This window comes from Tachypleus tridentatus, chromosome 2, assembly GCF_004210375.1.
Source record: "Tachypleus tridentatus isolate NWPU-2018 chromosome 2, ASM421037v1, whole genome shotgun sequence".
NCBI classification, from domain to species: domain Eukaryota; kingdom Metazoa; phylum Arthropoda; class Merostomata; order Xiphosura; family Limulidae; genus Tachypleus; species Tachypleus tridentatus.
This window is the reverse complement of record NC_134826.1, coordinates 43,472,396-43,499,660: the sequence shown is the minus strand read 5'-3', so window position 1 is coordinate 43,499,660 and position 27,265 is coordinate 43,472,396. Positions and strand designations below refer to the sequence as shown.

The 27,265-nt window shown below is 30.3% G+C and overlaps 1 protein-coding gene across 5 annotated transcripts; it reads right to left on the bottom strand.

Annotated features, from left to right (window-relative positions):
* Nucleotides 1-26,629, bottom strand: LOC143242179 (ras-like protein). Of its 5 annotated transcripts, XM_076485548.1 has the most exons (10): nt 25,501-26,629; nt 17,212-17,277; nt 12,939-12,987; nt 12,113-12,141; nt 10,678-10,762; nt 10,167-10,269; nt 8,441-8,480; nt 6,293-6,453; nt 2,841-2,915; nt 1-1,422 (listed from the first exon to the last, which is right to left on the bottom strand). In XM_076485548.1, the coding sequence occupies exons 2-9, from the start codon at nt 17,237-17,239 to the stop codon at nt 2,844-2,846; spliced, it is 567 nt and encodes a 188-aa protein (XP_076341663.1). In that variant the 5' UTR covers nt 17,240-17,277; nt 25,501-26,629; the 3' UTR covers nt 1-1,422; nt 2,841-2,843. The 5 variants fall into 5 exon arrangements, with proteins under 5 accessions (XP_076341663.1, XP_076341667.1, XP_076341671.1 ...); XM_076485552.1 differs by lacking the exon at nt 17,212-17,277 and having other exon boundaries at nt 2,841-2,932; XM_076485556.1 differs by lacking the exon at nt 17,212-17,277 and having other exon boundaries at nt 1-1,417; nt 2,841-2,932.
* Between the last annotated feature and the right edge of the window lie 636 nt (nt 26,630-27,265).

Here is a 27,265-nt window from a genome sequence, read left to right as displayed (position 1 = left end):
TTTATTAAAGGGGACATTCTTTTTTATTCAGCATTGTTCAAATTAAAAAAAACAAAAAAACAGATATGCTTTGTTGGATTCCTTTCAAATGATGAATGTATTTATACATGGTTCTCAAACTTATTTTCAAATTACAGAACACACCATACAATCAGGCAATAACATAATTGATTCTTTCACCCAATCTGGTTAAGTCAAGAATTATTACACTCAAAGATTGGAAACATTTACTGCATGAGAGTCCATTAATAACATCACTACAATGAGATTACTACAATTAAAAAAAACAACGTAAAGTATAATAATACAATATTAAATCTGCAATACTTGCTGACTTCAAAATTATAAACATATCAAAAATTACTAAATTAAAATGTTGAGCTACTTACAAAAGAAATAGATTAGTGTACAAAAAATATGTCCTTACAATAAGAACTAATACTTCATCTCTAAATTCTGCACAACAATATGATGAAACAAGTACAAAACTGAAAACAACACCACGAGAAACTTAAGTAAACAGTGAAGACAGGATCATTTTCCATTCACAAGTCTTTTGAATATTCTCAAAATAAAACAAACCAATATTACATTCAGAGGTTTAGTTAAACCAAACCATGCTCAGTAGCCAAAGTGATCAACAATAGTATACTTAGCCCCATCACAATACAAAGAGTATTTAGTAAGCACTTCAGAAAACATGGAAATAACAGATGAAAACAACAGTTAAAAATTGTTGAAATAACCTTGAAAATGGCAAACAGTATATATATTTTTCTTTCCAGACAGACTTTTAAATTATTACTTCTTGAATGTCTTCACGGCTTTCTTTTGTTATACCTCTAAATTATCATTTCCTTTAATAACCCTCCACTTGACACACCTGGGTAATAAACAAGTTGTTAGCTGCTACCTCAATTCAGTTCTGATATTATCCACAGATATGTTTCAAAGAATGCACCTATAAATGTTTCACTGGAATATGTGGACAAATATCATTAGCAAAACCAGTCAAGTTGGGGGCAGTTTTCTGCAACTGGCTAACACAATCATTCAAAACATTTAAGCTCCCTAAACAGGTGGTACAAGACCAGTATTAGCAAACAAATAAAAAGAAAGAATTTAAATTTCAATCAGCCTTCGAACAATAGTTAAGAACACATAACAATCATAAAAGTTCAAAAACCACAGCCACATAGTGCCAACATTTGATTTGGAAACAAAGTAAAGATTCAAAAACAGAAGAAGGTAGAGTAGGTCATCACCCTTTCCACTTCGTTTGTGTGTGATGTATATGTCTGAAGCAGAACTTGCTTTGTTGTTATTAAGCACACACAGATTTGGTAGGTGTCACATACAAACTTTCCACGAACATGGCTGCTGATAGGGTTGTAAAAACATTACTTGTGTTTCAGACCTGGACTGAGAAAAAAAAAACATTTAAGTTCAAGTTTTTCTAATGCAGTAGTGTTATTTCTAATAACAGAACCAGTACTACAACACAAACATAAAAAAATACTGATATTTCTTATTGTTGGGTAATAATTCCTTTCAGATATTTTATGCTGCATAAGAACAGTAAAAAATCTAAGGAACCTTCAATTAGATTATTAGACTTATCTGTGGAAGGTAAGCTTCTTGTTTAGACAAAAAAATTTATAAAACTTTGGACAAGGTATGTACCTCTTTTGTCTGTATTTTATCTTTTACCATCACTCCTGTTTAATGCTGTATTTTTTCTCATTAAACATTTAATTATATACATGACTTCTCTTGACATTACTAAAGTTATACACCTTACTATAACACTATGAATACTTCATTAGATTGAACACTGACTTAACACAAGTGACATATTAGTTCACTTTTATTAACTGTGGGGATGCATTAACATTGAAAAGTGCACAAAATATCTACTACTCATAAATTAAGAGTACACTGTTCAATAAAACATGTTTCATGTTGAAAGTTTATATCCATAATTCTTACAAGAGTCCAAAAAACTCCAAGAAGAAAGACCCTAGAAATCTTAAATTGCATCCATATTAAGTGGACCCTGAGAGTGTGCACCTTGGTATCATTACTTGTTCACGTGTGCAAGCATCATTTTTAATGAAACAAACTGGCAAAAACAATCACATACAAAAAGAAGTCATATTTTATATAATAACTTCTATTATATAGAAAAGCTAGTACATTTTGGTAACAATACATTCTGACAATGGTTTTTATGGCATCTTGCTTACCAACAAAAGTATACAATTTAGTTTTATACTGAAATTGATTCAAAATATAAAAACTATTGACCTAATAACGTGAGCAAAACCAGGTTTTATCTCTAGTACAGTAATAATGGATATTATATATGTAGAAATGGCTCGTTTAGGTTGAGAAAATTTTTTTTATGTAAAGGAGCAAACAATGTTTCAACCTTCTTTGTTGTTCGCTCCTTTGGGTAAAAAATTTTCTCAACACAAACAAGCCATTTCTACACATACATTTTTCTCTACAAGTGGGTTTTCTTAACATCACTGAATAATGGGTATTATTAAAATTAGTTACTTCATAATTATGTTTATGGTAAAAAAAAGTAATCAATAATTCACTGAACTAGGTTTCAGTTCAATGAATTATTGGACTTTTTTTTACACCATTCAGCTCTACAATATAGGCCAACACTACAAAATTTAAGTCAAAAAATATATTTTAGCATAGGGTTTTTGTTTTGATACTATTTACAAAAAATTTCATGTTGTGTCCATTTTGAATCTTTAACTACATTGTCCGTCATAGGTTTGTTTTATTTTTGAACAAACTTTCAAGAAGAAATTTTCTCTTACCATTTACAGAATAGTACACTTTCTTTTTCTTATTTTATCTCTATGCTTTTTCTTATCTTTTCCTTTTCGCTCTCTCTGAAATGGATTTGAATCTGATGTTTCAAATAAAACAATTTCCCGCAGAAGTAAAAATACATCATATTTAAATACTTTCATTAAAAAACAAACTGATTAAAATTACTTCTCTTAACCAACTATTATTTTTTCAAGCATTTTCACTGTTTTAAAAAGAAACATATTGTCTACTATACATCTGGATTAACTGTTTTTACATGAAGTACACCAATTACCATTTTAATAAAAATTCTTAAGTTTACAATTTTAGAGTTGCCACAGTTCACATAGATTAAAACTATTTCTATTTAAATGTGTGATAAACTAGTATATACTTGTTTCAAGAAAGAAATTAATATATTCATTAATGCATATTTTTACATGTATATAGACATCCCTAAGGAAATGTTCTAAATAGAACTGATATTTTTTATAAGTTGAAAGTACAAGTTTAAGATATCAGATTTGAGGAAAACAAAGACAATTGTATGTTTCAAAAATAAATACATTATGATGGTCAAAATAAATATTTGTGAAATATACACATCCTTGTCTTCCTCAATTCTGTAATTATAGAGTTTCAACAAGTACTAATGATTTCAAGCATTAATTATTCAAGTGACCCTTCATATCTCTCGAAATAAAACTGCATTTGAACAATTAATAATTTATACCAAGATTTCTAATTTCTTTGTAGGCATACATTTTACAGGTAAAATTACAACACGAAGTAGTAGAATCCATTCCACTAACATAGTCTATCTAATGTTTCCAGTGGAGAAGAAAGGAAGTCATATAGGTAGCTTTATTTTAAACGTGATGATATACAGTCAACTAGTTAATTTTAAGCCTGTATATTCTCCATAGAAAACAAGTAGGGATTTGAAAAGTGAGTACAGTCTGCAGGTTTATCAGGAATGACCAGGTTAAATGAAGAGATTAACCCTGAATTCCCTACCCAAAGCAACATCAAATACAAATTTCCAGCTCTATAGAAAACATAAATGTTCAGAGATGAAATGAAAAACATTAAGCATTCTATAACAGCATGTCCAACATCTTCAACTAAGAAAACAAATCAATACATTAAGTCCTACCTAGATATATTTTACACCAAATACACATAACTGATTTTTCACACTGTTTCAATTCACAATGAAAAAAAACTAAAACAAATAATCACTAAGAAAAATCTATAAACAAGTTTAGAAACACGTGCCTTAAAAAGAACATTTTAAAGTTTGCATTTTATAAAAATTAAATTATATAACCATTAACATTTTTCCCAATCATACTAATTGCAAGTTAAAACTGTATGAAAAATTATACATGGTGTATATTCTTTTCATGATATAATTGTACAATAATGTTACAATTTTTACCCTCAAAAGAACTTTGGAGATTATAAATATGAAAAGCTCAAAAACAAACATTTGAGAATCAGGTCAAAGACTAGTATAATTCATAATCCTAATCAACTAGAAAATATTCCCAACAAACAAAAGTACTCGTCCCCAATGATGGGAAACACTTAAGTTTGTTAATCTATCAACTAGAATTATGTCATGTATTTTAAAAAAGATTTACTGTGTTCCATTCTTGGTTTCACTTAGAACTACAGCTCTGGGCTACTTATAACACTCACTGCAAAAAGTAACTGCTGAGCATTTCAGTCATGTTAAGAGCTGCTCAAGAACGATGCGTAGTAAATATACATTTATTTTATAAGTTACATCACATTTTGAAATACAAATAATATTGTGATGAATTATAACAGTTTAATGTAGAATATCCTGGCATCAACATTAGTCATGCATGTTCTCTCATCATTTCAAAAGTTAATTTTGAGCTTTGCATGAATGCACAGTTCAAGTGGGAGACAGAAACATGGACAGACACCAAGATTTACACTATATATACACAAAATGTAAAGATGGCAATGGTGAAGTACAAAACGTTATAATAATTATGTAAGAAAAAACCTTAAAAAAACTAGAAAAAAGTCCAGACTGTTTCAGGTTATTCAAAAATGTAATATAGGAAATAAAAGTTCACCACAAATATAAATGTTCAAATAAGAATGAACTAGATAAAATATAATGAAGACAGATGTTGAGATCTGATTACAGGAGTACCACAACATACAGTAAAGAAAATAAATATTCAAATAAGAATGAACTAGATAAAATAAAATTAAGACAGATGCTGAGGTCTGATTACAGGAGTACCACAACATACATACAGTAAAGAAAATAAATGTTCAAATAAGAATGAACTAGAGAAAATAAAATTAAGACAGATGCTGAGGTCTGATTACAGGAGTACCACAACATACAGTAAAGAAAATAAATGTTCAAATAAGAATGAACTAGAGAAAATAAAATTAAGACAGATGCTGAGGTCTGATTACAGGAGTACCACAACATACAGTAAAGAAAATAAATGTTCAAATGCTGAGGTCTGATTACAGGAGTACCACAACATACAGTAAAGAAAATAAATGTTCAAATAAGAATGAACTAGATAAAATAAAATAAAGACAGATGCTGAGGTCTGATTACAGGTGTACCACAATATACAGTAAAGAAAATAAATATTCAAATAAGAATGAACTAGATAAAATATAATAAAGACAGATGCTGAGGTCTGATTACAGGAGTACCACAATATACAGTAAAGAAAATAAATATTCAAATAAGAATGAACTAGATAAAATATAATAAAGACAGATGCTGAGGTCTGATAACAGGAGTACCACAATATACAGTAAAAAAAATAAATGTTTCTTCTTTGAAAGCAATCGTTTTTATATGACACTACTGAGCTATACTTACATTACTCTGCTGCCACTAATTTGGAAAGAAAAAAAAGCAACAACAAAAAGTAAGCCTTAAAAACTAAACAATTAACCTTATCAAATATAAATTATTGTTTTAACAGTAATATTTAATAAGTTATTTAAGCCTTAAGAATTTCTTGTTTAAATTATAAGTTTTATTTGTTGCACAAAATTCAAGTTACAGAATTGTGGTTTGGTTTGTTTTGAATTTCACGCAAAGCTACACGAGGGCTATGTGCGCCACCCATCCCTAATTTAGCAGTGTAAGACTGGAGGGAAGGCAGCTAATCATCACCACCCACTGCCAACACTTGGGCTACTCTTTTACCAATAAATATTGGAATTGACTGTCACATTATAACACCCTCACTGTTGAAAGGGTAAGCATGTTTGGTGTGATTGGAATTCGAACCCGTGATCCTCGGATTATAAGTCAAGTGCCTTAAACACCGGACTATGCCGGGCCTACAGAATTGTGACACAAATACTGAAAGAAAAACAAAAACTCCTGTAACCTCCTGAAATAGCTAGAGAGTTTGTGGTTTATTCCACTACTTACATCTTTACGTATTTCTCGTACCAAGGTGTAGAAGGCATCATCCACTCCCATTCTTGTTTTAGCCGAGGTTTCTATAAATGGAATTCCATAATTTTTTGCTACTTCTGCTGCCTGTTTCATGTCAACAGCCCTGGTTGGGAGGTCACATTTATTTCCTACCACTGAAAAAAACAAAAAATATTATTTAGTTCTGAAAAAGCACCTGTACTGTGTGACTTAAAATATCAATAAAATGATGAAAAAAGCAGCTAGGTACAGTACATTCAAAGATTTCAGTTAATGTTAATCTTCATTGCCAATATTTTTGTCGAACTGTTTCTTTCCTTACTTTAAATAACAGTTCAAGAAAAACAGATGATAATAATAATAATAAGTCAATGAATGAAAATAAAGTTTGGAATCTCCAAGTATGCATGTAAAAATATAACTCAAGATTTAATGTTACACTATAATAAAAGTAATTTTTAACACCTATTGTTAAAAACAGCTTGTTTTATAGTTAATAAAAAATATTAACACTGTCCCCTCCCTCAAAACAAGCAAATTTGCTTAATCTGTTAAAATATATTCTATTTACCTCATAATGTAAAATTTACAAAACAGCCTAAAAAAAAATTATGCAGAATGTTAAGTTTATGTTGAAACAATACAAATAGTTATTACCCATGGTATCTGATAATACAAAGTTTGGTCACTGAATTAAATTTACAAGTTTTTATTCTTTTGCTATTAATTTTCAAAAGAATTATTTCACAATATTTAAGTCTTTAAAATCTGAATATTTACTCCAATTCAAGTCAATAATATTCCAATTGGGGAAGCCCAGTCAATTGGTCATTCAATACAATTATAACCTTTTAAAACATATGAGAATTGAGAATCATTGATTTCTTGTGTTGTGCAACATTTGTTTTACTGAATACAAAACTATCTGACAACAACATCTTTGGCACTGAATTGTTATTTACCATTTAAATTGTCTTTATAAACCCATAACTTTATTTGCAGTTAAAGATTCTGAAAACAACTAGAATTGAGAAGGAAGTTTTAATTTTTAACAAACTTTGCACTCCCTCATTATTCACAGTTTTGAATTTTTTTATTTTTTTATAATTTAGCCTCGTACATTGATTACACCAAATGGCTTGTCAGTACCATGAATTTTTAAAAATCTGTGGTACCAAATGCCATTTGTTTTCAGTACCACAGATTTTTAAAAATTCAACAATAATCAAGAAACAAAATTGATCTCACCAACAAAATCAAATAGAAAAATCTTTTGAAAAGTAAAAAAAAATTGTCCACAATTTGAGATGTGGGTAAATCATTTCGTGTGACAAAAGTTACCCAAGAGCTGTGATAAGTGACATTTCCTCTTCTCTGTTACGTCAAAATTAGATACAGGTTAGATAGTCTTTATTTAGTTTTCATACAAAATTCAACAAATACACAAAGTTTATGGTGCTAAGTTCCATGTTTATAAACCTTCCCAACTTAACAAGTGTTTGTTCTTTATTAATTTATTAGCAAGATTTAAATGAATAACACACAGATCTATAAAGCCTCAGTTGAAGTTAGGATTTAATAATACGAAATAAGTGAAGACAAAACTTCAAATTAAGTACAAAACACAGGATTACTTGTTAATTATGGCTTGCAAACAGGGTATCACTGCCATTTTCCACTCACGTGTAATATTTTAAATAAATATCAGCACAATGTTTCACTTGTCAATAAAACACAGGTTTCAAGATTTACTCACAAATATTTAGTAATGTAAATTAAAAAAACAACACTTGCAAACATAATGCAGCAAAGATTCAGTCAAGTCCTGAATATCCATTTTGTTTTGCATATAACAATTCATAAATGTACAAGTTTATAATTATAAATTTCAGAACTTTTTGTAATGCATGTACAGCAATTATTTTTTTAGTTTAAGATCTTGTAAGTCAGGACTAGACTTGTTTTAATTATTTTTTCATGATCTTGCATTCTGCAAAATCCATGATCCTATTTGCTAAAATATGTAATTCTCTTCAGCCAATTTTGACTATTAAGAGTGACCACAAGGAAGAATAGTAAAACAAGATGAACTTTGTTATAACAAGATATCTTGCCTTATCAAATGGTCAAAAGTTTACTTACACACCATAGGTACATCATCTGCATCTTTGACACGCTTTATCTGCAATAAGAAAAAAAAACACTTAGTTTTTTATAGTCTTAGCAGTGCTTATTCACATCATTTTGGCTGTATTGTAAACATGCTGCAATATCAAATACATGTGTATTTTATAACTTTACCAATTCACAGCTTATTGTAAGAGTTGCTAATTTAGCAATTTGTAATAGGTTTCTCATCTCTGGTTGTGTGATGGTGACTTGGTTATGTTTAGTGATGAAGCTATATATTAACAGAAAGAAACAGGATATGCAAAAACCATTATTCTACTTTAAAAAACATCAACTGAACTTTTAACATTTGATGAAAAATCCCCTTACAATGAAAGGTTTTAATTTTGTTTGTTTGTTTTACATTTTGCATAAAGCTATCCGAGGACTATCTGCACTAGATGTCCCGAATTTAGTAGTGCAAAACTAGAGGGAAGGCAGCTGGTCATCACCTCCCACAACCAATTCTTAAGACTACTCTTTTACCAACAAATAGTGGGATTCAACATCACATTATAATGTCCCCATGGCTGAAAGAGAGAGCATGTTTGGTGTGACAGGGATTTGAACCAGCAGTCCTCAGATTACGAGTCGAGTTTCTTCACCACTTAGCCATGCTGGGCCCACAATAGAAGGAATTCAATTTTTAAACAGCTGCATTATTATACCACATCTCAGCAACAAAGATACATTGAGTTCCTAACTTGGACTAAGCTACAGACTTGGTATTTTGACACCACAAACACCTAATTTTAAACAGGGCTGCATTCAACATAACATGTGACTCACAAAAATCTATATTTACATGTGTTCTTTTAATATATTTTTAAATTAAGAAATTAAATCTTATAGAATATTAAGGTTTGAACTATAATTTAAAATTTGGTGCCAAACTCATTGACATAAATTCATAAAATAGTAGTTCTATAAAATTTTAAAAGCAAGTCAACAAATGCAATGACATGGCCTTTGACCCATCACAAAAGGGTTAACCATAATATAAAATGCAAAGTGTGTAAGTTTGTGTTTTCTTATGGCAAAGCCATATTGTGCTATATGCTGAGTTCACTGAGGGGAAATCAAATTCCTGATTGTGCCTTTGTAAATCTAAAGACTTACTGCTGAACTAGCAGGGACAAAATGCAAAGTAACTAAGATGGTTTGTCTTTTGGTGGTTTTCATTTGCCAAATAACACTATCATCCTATAGTTCACAGGATTCCCTTTAAAGGTCAGGTTTAAGCTTGGTACATTCTTAATAGATACCAGACTTTTATAAACTATTTTTTGACATTCCATGAACAGCTATCACTGTTATTCCCATACTGATGAGATAAATTGTGGTAAAAATATCATTGATCTTAAAGATGATTAATTAACAAAAGAAAACCTTTGAAACCAAATTCTAAACTGTCAGTTGCTTCACAATGCTGACAATTATTGCTTAATACATATAATTAGTATATACAGATGTTATTTTAATAATACAAAACAGGTAATGTTCCTTGTAAGCAGTACAATATACAGTACTACTAAGTAACAAAATCTAGGGTACACATGCACACACACACATACAAACAAACAAAAAACAGTTTGAATACTTAGATATTTAAGTTAGAGACACCTGAAAAAACAAAAAAAATGTAATAGCATTAATTTTCTTTATAGATTATAAATAATAAATGTAATTCTACACTCACTTGTTCACGATACATGCTGATGTCTTCAAATGATTTTGAATTGTTGACTGCAAAAACTAAGAGAAATCCTTCTCCAGTTCGCATATACTGATCCCTCATTGCACTGAAATATAAATTTATCATTCACAAAAACTAAACACTAATTGAGGTTTTTTCAAATTCCAAGATGGTCATAGAAATGTGTGACAACTGTCACATAAGCTGTTTTTCTCCTCTCCAAAATAATTAACAGTTGATATAAATTACAACATATAACAAAAGATATTATAAAGTAGTTTTCATACACACAACACTTGGCTACATACAACCCACTTTATAACATATACAAGAACCCTGATTACAAGGTAAAACCTAACTATGGACTATTAAACAAAGAATAAGGGTTTTAGAGAACCCATTCATTCCTTCACCAGATACCCAAATTAAATAACAACAAAACACAAGTGAATGGGAAATTTATTTACATCATTACACTGACAACACTGTAGCATGAGACTTAGGAAAATGCTACCTGTATTCTTCTTGACCAGCTGTGTCCAAAATATCCAAAAGGCAAGTTTCCCCATCTATTACCACTTGTTTTCTATAGGAATCCTCTAAGGTTGGAGGGGAGGGGAAAAAAATTATATACATACACACACACAAAGATTATAAGTTGTATTTTTAATATTATAATTCTGTTCTTTGTTAGAGGGAGCTTATAATTATGATAATCAAGCATTATCTAGAATATTCCTCAATGTAAAAAACTGACAAAATTTGTGAGTTATCTAGAAACAAGAATGTATTATAAATGTATGTAATAAGTAATGAATGAGACATTAATGGGAACTCAGTGAGACATACTGTGAGTGTTTCAGACTACTGTTAGCAGTAAGTTATGTTTACTTGGTTCTTTGATCAGTTAAAATAAATAAATTTATATGCGAGTTAGGCATACTATTAACCACAAGTTTTTTTGATAAAATGTTGTAATGGAACAATTTGTAGCAACATATCAGCCTGTAGAAGATAATATAGAAGAAAGTAGTTAATTATTTGTTACATGGGTTGGACTCGGGAATTATTTTTAACAAATAATTTAAAATATCCTGCCCAACAACAGAATACCACAATAGTTCAACTTTAAACTGAAAGAATTAATTAACTAGACTGAAAGAAGGGTCAAAGTTCAGAGAAGCTGACCTGCTACACAGGCTGTCATGAACCCTTTCTACACCTAAATATTTTGCTTGTAAAATCATTTTTACCTTACAATGTTGAAAGTAATAAAAAATAGCACATTCATACAACTAAATTAGGGCAATCTTATAAAATAAACCTACAACCTGATGAATGTAAAGATGAATTATGAATCTCATGAAGTCTTCCTTGGAAGGAAGGATACAGATTTGATTCAAGTAACACAAAACAATAACAGTCTGATAATCTTGTAGCTAACCAGTTTGATGTCTGGAAGGGAAGAACAGGAAAGGTCCACTTAACATTAGGAATCAACATTACAAGCTATGAAACCTTACTGGAAGACTGGGTTATGGGTGAATTTATGGGCCAATCCAGGATCAGTTATGTGTATCCTTATTTTATAGGTTTTAACACTGATTTATCTTTATCTGTTCAACTTCAATTGTTGTTGTTATTATAAGCTCCAATCCCACATACAGTAGTTATATAAAATCACATTTCACAACATAAATGTTTTACTCTATAATTATGGTAGGACTAAAAAAAAACTAAATTAATGTTTCAACCCAGTTGTTATATTGAGTAGGTACATAATACTAATTTATTTACAGCATATCTGTATAAAGCACTAATAACATTCACTCTTCTTGCAACTTTACCATAAAACTGAAGTGAATTTTGCAGGGTAAATTTAGTCCTTTTCAATGGAAATCCCACTTATAGTAATTAAAAAATGACATTAAATTTCAGTCTAAACTTACCTATTGTTGGATCATATTCATCCACAAAACTAAAATGAAAAACATCAAAAGTTTTAGTGATACTAAAAAAGACTTTTACCTTAACATTTCAGTGATAATGCTTCAGGTTCATTCAACAATTTTATTTCCACTGCTTAAAATGAAAGGTTTAATCCATAAAAACATAAACACCACATATCTGATTTTACTACTTACTCATACCAATCAAATATAAACTTGTAACATAAAGAATGCCAGGAAATTATGTTAACAGAATTATTGAACGGTGTTTTAGACTTTGAATTCTAATAGAATGCCTTTAAACAATAGATGTATATTGCTTAGAATGGCATGCAATGCAATAAGACTGAAAGAATTTTCAAAACTTTCAGAAACAAATGTTGGTAAGTTATGTAACATAATATCCAAACACACTTCCTATATGCAGGTAGGCATAATTTAAGGGGATGTGTTGTATAGTTATTTTTAAAAAATATTAACATAAAATAAGGCTTCAACATAACACAAAAATATCAGTTTTAATTTACTGACAAAATCATTTAAAATAAAAGACTTTAAAGCTGAATGATGGCTGGTTTAAAAATAATTAATTGTTACTAGTTGTTACTAGTACTGAACAAGACAGAAATTACATGACAACACAATCCTTCAAGCCACCAATCTCATACACATAATATTAGGGAAACATTTTAGCATTTTCGTGGGTTTTTTTGTTATGTTTTTTAACATAACATTCTAATCTCATGAGAGTTAAATACACAGAAAACTAAAATAACTGAGAAATACATATAACCACTATTATGAAAAAAACAACTACAATACTCACTGGTTTTGTATGAGTTGGATTGTCAAGGCACTTTTACCGACACCTCCAGCTGTGAAACAGAGAACACAGTTCAATAAGAAGAAAGTGCTAGGTTAAATACTAGACTGCATGGTAGAATCAGTAGTTCCTAAATTTTGAAAACAAACAGTTTTGATCTACAATAATAAATATGCATGTTTTAGAGGAGAGTAAAAGTTAAATGGTCAAAAATGTTCTGTCACATAACTTTTTCAAATCTCAGTAACAATTCACAAGTACATTAATTCAACTGAGATCGACAGCATTGACAGATGTAATTTCAATCTAGTCTCTACACTGAAAAAAACATGTTCACATCCTGTTGACTCAGTAAGAGCAATAGTGTCTTCTGCTTGGCTGTGGCAACAGACCACAGATTTTAACAAGACTAATCACTAATTAATCCCTAGTCATCACCAGTGTTGAACAATACAGAAGTTACATGACACAACCCTTCAAGTTACTAATTAATCCCTAATCATTACTGCTGTTGAACAATACAGAAGTTACATGACACAACCCTTCAAGTTACTAATTAATCCCTAATCATTACTACTGTTGAACAATACAGAAGTTACATGACACAACCCTTCAAGTTACTAATTAATCCCTAGTCATTACCAGTGTTGAACAATACAGAAGTTAGATGACACAACCCTTCAAGTTACTAATTAATCCATAGTCATTACCAGTGTTGAACAATACAGAAGTTACATGACACAACCCTTCAAGTTACTAATTAATCCATAGTCATTACCAGTGTTGAACAATACAGAAGTTACATGACACAACCCTTCAAGTTACTAATTAATCCATAGTCATTACCAGTGTTGAACAATACAGAAGTTACATGACACAACCCTTCAAGTTACTAATTAATCCATAGTCATTACCAGTGTTGAACAATACAGAAGTTACATGACACAACCCTTCAAGTTACTAATTAATCCCTTATCATTACTGCTGTTGAACAATACAAAAATACGAGTACATATCTACACATTCATATTCAAGAACTGATCCCCTTGTGTCTCATACATGGTTCTTACACTATTATATAATATTAAAAAGAAACTTTACATATCAATGTTTTTCATTTATTTGGCTATTAACTGCTATGAAAAAATTTTAAGGTTTTTCCAAATCAACACAGCTAGAATCTACAGTACTCTGATTAAAGTCTCAGCCAATAACTAATTATTTCTAAATTGATACGACATACAATTGAATTACATTTTGCTATGGTAGTGTTGATGCTTTGGCTTTTTTCAGACACTGAAACAATGTGTCTCAACTTTAGATCTGTTTAATCAAAGTTTCTGTTGTTTAGAACACCTTCAGCTCTTGTCCTGAAGGCTTGTTACAGAACAAATTTTTTAATTTATTACAATTTAAAATTCTTGTGCTGTTAAAGTACAAGCAAAAATGCAAGGAGTATAGCTGTATAACTAACAACGTTTACTAATTTCAAAATTAGAATCCCATTTACTAACTATAATTTTGTCTTTTTATTATAAATAATGATAGCTATTTAATTGTAGTTAAAAGTTTAAAATGTTTGTTATTTTGATATGAACCACATTACTAGAATTAAAGATATAAAGCTTTAAAATCACTGGCTTATACCCTGATTGAGCTACAAACTTACAAGAAATATTAATATTTTTAAGTTGACTTATTTAGGTTACTTTTGGATAATAGGTCAACACTGATTAATACAAGATACCATAAAATATAAAGTGGAATCTTCTTTCATACAACAAATACTGAAAATGTGATTACATTATTAGAGATAAATGGTATCATACCATCATTATAAAAACGAAAGATTACTTCAGTAAATGCAAAGTTAAACATTGTTTTACTTATTTGTATTTGTAATTAGACATTCCGCATTTATTAAGGCAAAGTACCGTATTATTTGTAACTGGGTAAGTTATTAACAAAAATGCAATATATTTTGTAGTTTTATTCTTATTCATTCTCTAATGGTTTTCAAATTTTGTAAAATAATGTTACACCTATCGAAAATTTTATTTTACAAAATAAACTAATGTTAATCTAATTTTTAATGTTGTTTGATTTCAAATATAAGCTACTTAAGAATGTCAAAAATACAAGTTTTTTTTTTTACTTTGTCTAAGTTCTTGTTTATCTAAAATAAAATTAGTTTTGGTTATTCATTTCCCTTGGTTGTTTTCAAAGTATTGAACAAATTATGTTATGGATACAACAACAAAAGCTGTAAACATTCTTATGAATACAGTTATCTATGTGTAAAATAATAGTGAATCTTTAGATAAATTTTGAAGCCAACTTACTAGATTAATTCTAATTATATTTCAACAATTTTAACATAGATATATTTTATATACACTTGTTAACTTTTAAGTTTTTTAGAATTTTGCTTTATTTTTGCCAAGAGCCTAACACCCCTTGAGAAGATATCATTCCTTCCTTGATTTTCAAACAATTCCAAATTCTTCTACAGACCTTAGTTGAAATCTTGTTATTCTGCCACAAAGAGGTTTGATCATTCACTAATAATGCAGAACTTTGAAAGCAGCTACAAGTTTAAATAAAATTAGAAAGAACCAGAATTATACACTCTTATGAAAGTATAAATTATATATTTGTTTATTTTTATAGTTTCTGTAGATTTTATATTCATTTATGAACTGTGAAAATATTTGTGTGTTAACTTTATCTGTTATTTTCTTCAGAGAAAAACATCAGATAATCTAAGGTAAGGTAAGCTTATACAGTTCAGATAGGTTGAGTGGGTAATACACCTTTATTAAAAGTTTACAATTATTTGGAAAATAATTTGTTTATCACTTGAAAAAATAAGAGTCATTCCATGTCAAATCATCCAGATTTTGGAAAATTTTCCAGATGACCCCCTCAAAATGCCTTTAAAAAATTAACATGTGCTCATCCTACCCATATAATGAAAAATTGCCAAAGATTAGATCAATATCTCTAATAGTTTCTGATTTACAGCCATGTAAAATTTAATTAATGTTTTTTTTTTCATTTTGGCAAATTCATTTTCGGGCAACTTTGGCTGCTTAAAGCTGCAAGAGTAATGGTTGTAGAAGGCTGACATTTGCTACACTGACTGAATTAATCTCATAGAATTCAAAAATGGTCTCAAACCAAGTTTATCTCTCTTATGATTTTCATAGTGAGGCTGTAAAGTCACCTGAAAACCCAAAATCATAAAAAACATTGGTTTATGTAATAAGCCATAGCTTTAAGACTTCATATGATACAAAGCTGAATTATCTTTTCTAATTTCCTATAACACATCAGTTGATAAATCAGCAATTGTTGTAATTAAAGGTCTATTAGATCTCCTGTAAAAAAATTTAGTTGCATGCAACTTTTTATGATTTAGCTAAAAATAGCCCTACTTCAGGCCACAGTTTGACCATGTCACCAGTTATTCAGCCTTTTCAGATTTTTACCATATATTCTTACATCTCTGAATATGATCTACAAAAAAAATCAGGATGGTATTCAACCTACTTTCTGAGTTATAATTTTTTAAAGTATCCTCTGACTGTAATTTTACTGAATTGCAATGTTTGTACATAAGGTTTCCTTTCATTATTGTTTCTCCAACTACAATAACAATCACCATCAAATCAAGTTAATTCACTGTCTATTGAGTATGATAAATGACCACAAAATATTCTGATGATTCAAGCTTTACTAAATATATTATTTCAACATTTATCCTGCTTTTACAATATATATATATAAACAAATTGGCTAACTGGCTACTCAGTTATTCCTAAAAGCAATCATTGTATGTTTACAATGAAAACAGCATTACCCTTATTAAAATAATATGAATGAAAACAGGAATATTGAAACCATGTTAGAATCATACAGTAGTCAAAGTTTTTGAGAGTGGGTTGGTAGGAGGTGGGTGTTAATTAATGGCTCATCAATTAGTTGATTAGTAAGTATTACTAAGCACTCAGCTCCATACACAAGTGACACATTCTTTCCTTTTTCTTAGTTCAATGCCTTTCAATGGACATATGAATCAGCTTCCTTCAATAGTATAAGTACATACACATGCAGCCACTATAGATTCACTCAGTTCTGACACTTCCAATATAGAGTGCTCATTGCAATTCTTTGGAAAGTTCAGAAAGCACCAATAATAAAGGCTAAAATTAATGCAGAATGTTTAATTATTTAATGAGATAATTCTATTAAATTGATGTATAACTTCTTTTACCTTTACTTATTTTCCACCACAAACCCATCTACTTTGTTCTAAAATTTTGTGACATTCAATCAAAAACTGCAGAGAAGAGAAATATGAAATTGAAATTTAAAATTTTCAAATTCTACATTTAGCTTTTAACTTCTTTTATTCAAAAAACTATTTTACAATAACCAGATTCAAGACTGCCTTCCAGAATTACTCATGCAAGGTGTACCTTCAAACTATGATTATTCTTTGTCAACTCTAACATCAAGTTTTAACAAAGAAATATATAATCTTAGTGTTAAATCCATTAAATATTTAAATCTCAATATTTAAGGTTTAATGATGAAATAGATCATTTGAATGCATTACTAAAGTTGTATTAATGTACCTGTCAGAAAGACTCTCAAAAAATCAACTGTGAAATTTAAAGTTGAAGAATCTCCTTTAGATACTGAGCTAAATAACTGTCAAAAAAATGTGACAAGGTTAAAACTCTTCAGTTAGTCTTTGACTGACTACAGGTAATTTTGTTCTTAATTTACACAGATAAAACTACAAAAACAGAATTTCTAGATGCAAAATGCAAATGGTTTATTATATATATGTATGTACAAAGAACTATATAATATACATTGTGTGTGTGTGTGTGTGTACACATACATGTGTGTTCACTAACTAGTGTATACTATATGTGAAGACCTGTATATAAGGATAGTTAATAAAGGTAACAAACTGAACTAAAATCATAATCAGATCATCAGACATGAGTTAAGAACTGAATTCTAAAATTGAGTATTTTCACATATATTTGTTTTAGAAATAACTTGATTTATAAAAGTTCACTCAGTCACATGCTAAAACATGCATTTTCTTCTTTAGAAAAATGTGAATATGAAGTGTTTCTACACAAATGACTCAAAACATCACAAAATTCAATAAAAGCACACATATATCCTCAACATTTTTAAAATGTCACACACTTCTACCTGTATGGAAAACCCTATATCATAAATATTCAATAGCAGTTTATCCTATATTTTGAATTTGTTACTGTTGTACAAACTAAATGCATTAAAGTGCAGAAGAAAAAAAAACCTTCTGCAAACAAGTAAATTTTCATTTTAATGTGCACACAAAATGAGAAACACACAACATTTGGATCCTATCCACCAACTAAATCTGTAAACTACAGATATTTCAAGATATTTTATGTAATATAATTGGTTATAGTTATGGTTTCTAATACAGCTTTAATGCCAAGCAATTAATATGCAAATTTTATCATCAAGGAATGAATTTTGTGCATACAAATTAAGTGGGTATAAGTATGTAATTACCATGATTGTTGAAACACTTGATGTTTCTTTCATTTTTGTCACTTGTGTTAATAATCATTTTCATGATTGTGTGTTTAAACAGTTATACAAGAAAATGAAGCCCATTCAAAATACTTAAAATTGAAATCCTGCCAAAATTAAGTTAAAAAAAGAAAAAATATGCCATAAAAGAAATGTCCACCTTTTGAGGAACACAGTGCAAATATTGACAATTGTACAACAGTTAATAACAATAATCTAAGTATTGCTAGTCTCCTCAAATGTTAGATAAAAGAGAGAAGACAGAAAACCTTTATAATATTAACTGCCCATATGAAAAAAATTTTGCAAACCAAATTTAAAATTTATTAAAATAAGATTTTATTCTACTCTTGAAATCAATTACAAAATATTAAAAAATATATCCACAAAGCATGCAAGGTATCTATTTGCAACAATGAAGAATGACTATACCCATCACTACCAGTTATGCTTCAAGCAAATGGCATCTTTACTTAGCCCTTTCACTACATCAGAAGTGTCTAATCCCTGTGTACAACTTTTTTCTGCAATTTTTTGTTACGTAGTTTAAAAGCCACTTAAACCAGTCATTTGTGCTTTTACAAAAAAAAAATCTCTTTTGTAATGTCATCAATTCACCTCTTAGTATAAATCAAAGGTTACTTCATACTTTTAGTCCTACAACTCTTAGTTATACAATTTAGTTTTGATGTATATACATGCAATACACACTTTATACACATCTATTGGTTAAAACTTGTATGTGGAAAATTTTGGGTCATTTCCAACATTCACCAAGTTTTAAGAGATGATATGGAGACAATTTTGTACAAGTTGATCCAGGTTTTTTTTTCTCAAATCTTGCATGACTAAACACCAGTACATCTGCAGAAGTGAAGAAAGAAGATCAAAGAAGCCTAAGGATAAATTCAGAAACATCTGTCCAGCAAAATATTTGTGGCAATGTTACATTTGTATGTATACAAATTTGTCTGTTTTACTTTGCTGTCTTTGTTCAATTTATTCTTTATCAATATTTATTATATCACTCTTTTGCAAACAGTTCAACCTTTTCTATTGGGCATCAGTGCAACTATATAGTTGCAATATATCACAATGTGATATTTAATTAATCTGGTACTTGAGTTGCTCTTCAGAGTACAAATACTCAAGTCAGTTTTTAAAAGAATTATGGCACATGTAACTGCTCATAAAACAACTTTGCTTTAACTGGTAGAAAACTGGCTCAATCTGATCAACTTGCTTTAGGACCAACTACAAATATTCCTTAAATTATAATTTTGTCAAAATGAAAACTGCATTACCAAAGCTAGGTAAGGTGCTTGGATGTAAAACCAATCACTAATGATATTTAAACTTTCAATGTTTAGCAAGATGAATGCTAGTTTTCAAAAGTCATATAATGTTTCTGTCTGGGAGGAGAATGTTGCTGCTTTACAAAAGAATTTGGATCATTTAGTGAATTGGGCAAATAAATGGTGGACAGGTTTTTAATTATAATAAATTTAAATTAACTCGTGGATTATCACAATTTAAATTTTAAGTATAATTCAGATGGAAATAACCTTAAACCTTGACTATGTTACAAAAGAAAGGGATCTTGATGTAATGGCTGATCAACCTCATAACTCTTTAAATCCAAGCAGACGTTACATGTATCCAGTTGAAAATCCCAATTTATCCATTTGGATAGGGACACCAAATATTCAAGAGAGAGAGAGATTTTAAGTCATTTCTAAACAATGGTTAAGAATACTGAAAGTTAATAAGGTATGATATGATGACAGTTATTAGGAAATCATGAAAATTGTTGTATAATGTGTAAAAAATAAGAGGTTTAAAGATTCAAGCCATCCATGTAGTATGCTATTGCTAGTGGTAAGGTAAACAGAATTTTATGTTGTACCTACAAATATACCAAATGTTAAAAGATTACAATTTCATTGTACATGTCATTGGTTAGGCCACATTTGGAGTATTGTGTTTGGTTTTCAGCTCCTTACCTCAGGAAAGACACTGAATTGTTGGAAAGGGTTCAGAGATGGGCTACTGCAGGATGGCCCATAAGTCCCTACCCATCCATATATCTTATGAATCCAATGAATCTGTGTGCTGTCCCTTATTCTCGCTGCATAATATTATGCGACACCATGTTCTGTGAGACATTTTCCTCAACAATTCAGGGGTTATTGTTCCAAATGCTACGGTAACAGCTGCCTTCAACTCATCATTAGTATTACTGAATATAACATAATAACATATGGATGGGTAGGGACTTACAGGCCACTCTGTAGAATGATGCCTGGGATGGAGGAGTTGTCATGTGAGAAGAGGCTGAAGTTTCTACAGTTGTTTTTTCTTGAAGAAATAAGAGTTAGGCAGGTTGTGACTGAGGTGTTTAAAATTGTAAAAGGAATTGATTGTGTTGATGGACTATCTTTTTCCATATTTAACAATAAGAGTAGTAGGAGGAATAAAGAACACAAGTAAAAATGTTGACAAGACAGGAGCTGTCTTCAGCTGAGACAGTTTTATTTTTCTAACAAAGCAGCTGGTTTTCTGAACAGGTTGTCTTCAGATGTTGTGGAGACTGTAAATTCAAGTAACGTTAAAAGAAAGCTGGATAATTATATGAATGATAAAGGCTGACAGTTTTTTATTTAATTCAATAGTTTTAACTTAATTTAGAAGACAGGACAGCTTAGATGATCAAAAGGTCCCTTGTCCTTATACATTGTTAAATTCCACATAACTGGAAGATTACTCACTAAAAATAATCCTCAACAAAGTTATGTTTTCAGTAAAGTAACTAACTTGTAGAATAGTATACCCGATATCACAGAAAAACTGCTTTGAGAAGTTATTTCTGATTTTATATCATGGTTTTGTTTTCATCAGTACTGGTCCTACTTAAAGGCCAAATGTCTTTTGTCACCTTGTTTCTCCTTATGTAGGATTATAAAAGTTTTTATTTAAGAGTAAATGTATTTGTTGTAACATTGTGTTTAGTAATGACTTCTGATCAAAGAAAGCTTTCCACATAAATTAGAACTCAAAATCAAACAAGTGATGTTAAGGTCTTGTGTTCGAGTAGAATATTGCTGCATTATAAAAGAATTTTAATGATTTGGCAACTTAGATAAATAAATGGCACATGGCTTTTAACTAACAAACATGAGTCATCATAATTTAAAGTAAATTTGTATTAAATATAACTTTAATTGTGTTATGGAAGAAAAAAAGGATCTTGTTTAAGAAATCTAAAGTAGTTATAATTTTATTATGTAGGTCCTTAGCTTGTCCTCATTTAGAACATTGTGTTCACTCCACTTGGCCATCCCATCGGCAAAACTTTGAAATAAAAACAAAACACTCAAAGACAGTACTTATTATATACATATTTATCAAAGTTTTCTTTAAATACCCTTAAATTAACTGTATCTACCACATCTGAAGGCAACCCATTCTAAAAGCCAGCTGACCTGTTAGAAAAACAAAGCTATTGTAGACGGAACTGATTCGTACCCTATTAAAACTTGTGTTGTGTCACTTAATCATACAGTTCTCACTGTTACATTCAAAGATGATGCATTAAAACTACTAATTCCCTTGAGCACTTCAATCAGATTCCCTCTAACTCTTATTTTTTTCAGAACACTTATCAATGATTCAATGTCCTTCCTAAGGTAAGAGAGTCTTAATACAATATTCCAATTGTAACTCCAAATTTACCAACTTGTTTTTATGCTGTATCTTAGAACAACTGGTATGGGTATACGAGGGCTGTTCAAAAAATACGTGGACTGTTTGAATTGCACGGCTCCAGTTGGTTCCAGGGGAATCCGCTTGGTGTCGCTAGGTTTGCACAGATCAGCTGATTACGACGCCATTTCCCGATTGCAGGTATCTTCATTTGTGTATTAGCTACGCGGTTTTAAGTGAAGTGCAATTTTTTCGTTTGGCGGATTTCAGAATGAATGACCTGAAGGAGCAACGACTTGCTGTGAAATTGTGTGTTAAACTTGGAAAATCTGCAACTGAAACTTTTGCTATGCTTAACACAGCTTACGATGATGTTGCTATGAAGCGTACGGCATGTTTCAAGTGGCATGAACGTTTTAAGGATGGTCGACGGTCCATTGAAGATGATGAGCGTCCTGGACGTCTTTCCACGTCAACTGACGACCCATACGTCAACAAAATCAACACCCTGGTGCGGGCAAATCGACGTCTGACTGTCAGGGAGCTTGCTGAAGAGTGTGGGATATCAGTTGGATCTTGTTACGAGATTTTGACCGAAAAATTGAAGATGCACCGCGTTGCTGCGAAATTCAGCTCTCAGAACTCGCAAGTTTTTGGCCAAACACTCGATCACTGTTCTTCCCCACCCCACCCCTACTCACCTGACCTTGCTCCTTGCAATTTTTTCTTGTTCCCCAAACTCAAAAGACCCTTGAAAGGAAGAAGATTTGAGAAGATTCCCGAGATTAAGGCAAATGCGATGAAGGAGCTGGAGGACATTACAAAAGAAGCGTACCAGGACTGTTTCAACAAGTGGAAACACCGTTGGGGAGGAGAGTACTTTGAAGGGATCCCAGACCTGTAACTTCTAAATAAAGTACATTTTGTTTTATGACGTCAGTCCGCGTATTTTTTTAACAGACCTCGTAAAACACTTATTGATAAAGAGAGAACAATGTTTCCTTATCAATGAAAGTGTTTATACCCATTTTTATTTCAAGTGTGTTTCATATCAAGTATTGTTTTTATACTATTCCCTACTAGTAAGGTTTACACACTGCATTATATTGAATAATTAAGTTTTCACTCATGACAACATTCAGTGTAAAGAATCAACCAAAAAAGTATTTGGAGAAATTACTAATTTAGCATAAAATGCATGTGAACCCAGCAGTACATATAAATAGTGAATTTAACTGGAGCATGGATGGTCTTTTGGTTAAGTGTGTGCATGTAACTCATAATATTAATGATGAGGTACCCAATAAATTGATTATCCCATAAGCAATTGGTGCAAACACAGTTTGGAAGTGTTTGAGAAGCTCATGAACCCCATAGATAATTCTAGGCTTGAAGAAATTACTGTATGATATTAGTGAGTGCACACTGCAACCAATTATGCAATATCTACAACTATTACAAAAGTCATAATCAGGGCTAAATCTGACATCCCTGGCACAGAATTTAAAAACTAAAAAAGTTTTAATGGTCAAAATTTGTTGTACACAATAAATACACAGTCATTAGTTTGAGAACTAGCCATTTTTTACCTCTTATAGAATCTTTAGGTGTTTTTTTTAATACAGACATTCTCTAAAGTTTTATTAGATAATATTAACACAATTATAGGAAACAACCAACAATATAAAAGAAAACATACCACAATATTTAAGTTAGCATAAATGACACATTTGACCTAAATAAAACAATTTGCATTCAGTAAATTGCATCCTGTTACAAGCATCTTGAATAGGTGAAGTATTCTTATCTTTTGCAGGTTTGTTAGCACACAGGACATCCACAAATCAGAACTGTCAGCACTATCTACAGAAACATGGTTAGCAAGTTACTAATCCATGACTGAAAAACAGTGGATCACATGTTCCATTGTAAACAAAGATAAATCTCATTACAACAACAGTAAAATACAAATGTATATACAGAGTTATGCATTGAAAAATATTTATAATTTTTTTTGGAAGTAATATTGTGTACTTCAGAGACTAAGTGATTTTGAATGGATAAATTAAAACCCAGAGGACACTGACCATGAATATCAAAATGAATTATTCTTTTCACTAATTTAACATCATTACAAATTTAAAATAGAAAATCTGTCATTATCAGTTAGAATTTAGCATAACCCTGATGATGTAAAACCTTGGAAAGGGAAAAAAAATCTGTTTACCCTTCTTTAATCTCTTCTTGCTCTTGGTGTGCCTGGGTTATCATAATGAGTGCCTACACCCAAATAGAATTACCATGATTTCAAAATACATTTTGAAGCCAGCTAGTGAGCCTGTGTAATATAATTCCTTCATCAGCAATTTTATTTCTGCTTTGCATTAAGACTGCTCACCACAAATATAACCTCTCTCTCCTAATTATAGTTAAATATTACAAGTTTTGAAGATTCAGTTTAATACCATTTTAAATATGTATACCATGATGTTTTTTTTCAATTTAAATGGGAATAAAAACAAGCAGAAAAACTATAGAATCCTGAAGATTATTACTGTTGTTGTTTTTATGTTCAACAGTTAAGTAAGAGGAAATATCACACAATAATAGAAAATATCTGTAAATATGCAATTATGGGAAGAAAATCAGTGTGTGAAAACAAAACACCAAAGAATCTTATTCTTAGCTCAGAACCTAGTGTTTTCACACCATTGCTTTTCCCATCATTTTCAGTTTATTATGATACTGCTACAGCATTATATTTCAAATAATGCTTGTAAATACTATTTTTAAAAGTGTGTGATCACTATCACTGCAATAACCTACATAAACTTCCACACTTTATTTTTAGCTAATGCTTAAATAAACTCAAGGACCAATTATGTATTATTTCAAATCCTACACAAGTACTTTTAAAGTTCACTAAATTGTGGCAAATAATACAACAAGTAAATATAATGATTCTTTAATAATGTTACTTTTACTTTCAAATGTCCCCTAAATCACAGTACTTTCGTAGAACTACCAGTAAGTACCAATGGTAAATGAAATCAACTTAGGCTACACCAGAGATACAATTCTTCCTAACAGAAACAAAAGAAAAAATACAGTGCAATAGTCTTGCACAATTTTATCATAATTTATATTTTATTCTAAACCTTATAACTTAAAATTCAGATGAATAAAAATCAAGACAATTGCTTTGTAACCAGGCGTAAAAATCAAACTTAATAAACAATTACTTAAGACTTACCTCCAACGACAACTAATTTATATTCAGTCATATTTCCGGGTTATTGTCGTAAGAACGATGATGGTACTTTATAGACGTATAGTACTTCAACTACTTCTAGTTAATGAACTGTAATTTATCAACTTAACTCGTTATTACTAACGTTACAGGTATTTGTATCGCCAACAGTCAATTTGTTTGCGAACAGGTTATAATCACTTTGCCTAACGTGCAAGTTATACTAAGTCTAACTTAAACCTAAAACAGATACTTCACAAAGCAATGTTGCCTTCACTGCAATTTCCAAGGCTAGCTAGAGAATAATCACAATTGTATTGCAAGTTTAACGTCGACAGTTTAATAAAACCAAGTAAAAACTGAATCACGCACACTTCTCTCTTCAGCTTCTGTAGTTAGTATAACTATACGAGCATACGTAAAATATAGGTGAGAAAGCTTTTTAAAAACATATAAATAAATTTTAAATTAGAGTCTTCGTTTCTCGATTTCAATTTCATAAAATACATATCAACAGTGCCAAAAAACTGCTCCAAACTCCTTTCACAATTCTTTACCGTAGACCACTAGACACACTAAACCAGAAAGTAAATACCACCAGTAAGCACCACAGCCAGCTGATTGGTTGGAGTCAATTATTCTGAAAATTAAAATAAATGTACGCATAAAACGCATAAATATAAAAATAAATGTATTTATATTTTAAGTAGTATTTTACTTTAATAATTGTAATTCTATAGAAATGTTTTTTTTTCTAAAGAAGAGGCGATCTTTGTTTTAAATATTTTATAACTTAAGGCCGACTGCCTTCTTGTTCATTATCAATATTATGCTTCGAAAAAAAGCTAGCTGCTTTGTGCCATAAAACACCAAATCAATCCAACAACAACACACAAAACAAAACACGAATATTTCAGAAAAATGATTTAGTTTTTAAAGAAATGAAACTTTCGTCAACTAGAGTTTTCAGGGATGTTGGTATTCCTCTTCGCCCCACTCGCAAAATGTATTGTTAGTTTCGCAAATTTTTAATTCTAGTTAAAAAGATTGATCAAATGTCCAAATGCGAATTTGAAATCTTGAGATTGGTGAACGAAAAGTAAACAGTTGAGATATCTGGAAGATTCCAATTCAAAGAGAACGTCAAGGCCTATGGCGTCGTTAAGAAGAAGCAAGACGAAAAACATTTGACAAAGCACATACCAACAAACTTTTATACACTGGGGTCGCTTATTATATTTTAATATCTGATAAAATGCAATTTACAAGACACTTGAAAAAGAAAAGATTGCACACACAATAATAATAATCGTAAAATTATTACTGCAATATTCAAAAAATTATCCGATTTGTTCATCTTTATCGTTTTTGTTGGTTTTTTTTGCCATTATGGCAATAAGGTTTTCTATAAAAGTTGGTCAAATAGTGAAGAATTACTTCAACTTTCTAAAGCCAGTGACACTACTCACCTAGATTTCGTGCATTAGCACCTGGCAAATAATTATCATGATTGAAACTTGTTTTGTGTATGTTCTTTTAATTATCTCATTTTATTAGTAGTGTAAGATGATTACACATGAAATGTAAAATCACAGTTCCTTTAACATAAGCACTTCAATGAGGTAAATTTTCATTGAATATATACTCTTCAAAAAAAGAAACGCAAAAGGCAAAATATGAGACAAATTGTTAACAAGTTTATTCCGGGTAGTTCTGTATGACATGTGTGAAACTTTGCACATTCACTGCTGAACATCCAAAGTCTGCA

Bases quoted from the DNA above. Each gene is read 5' to 3' on its own strand.
- LOC143242179 (XM_076485537.1), bottom strand. From the start codon at position 25,531: ATGACTGAATATAAATTAGTTGTCGTTGGAG. The intron at 10,270-10,677 runs GTAGCATTTTCC...TTTATATTTCAG, and splicing joins GCTGGTCAAGAAGAATACAG to TGCAATGAGGGATCAGTATA. The intron at 6,454-8,440 runs GTAAGTAAACTT...TGTTTTTTTCAG, and splicing joins AGATGATGTACCTATGGTGT to TGGTAGGAAATAAATGTGAC.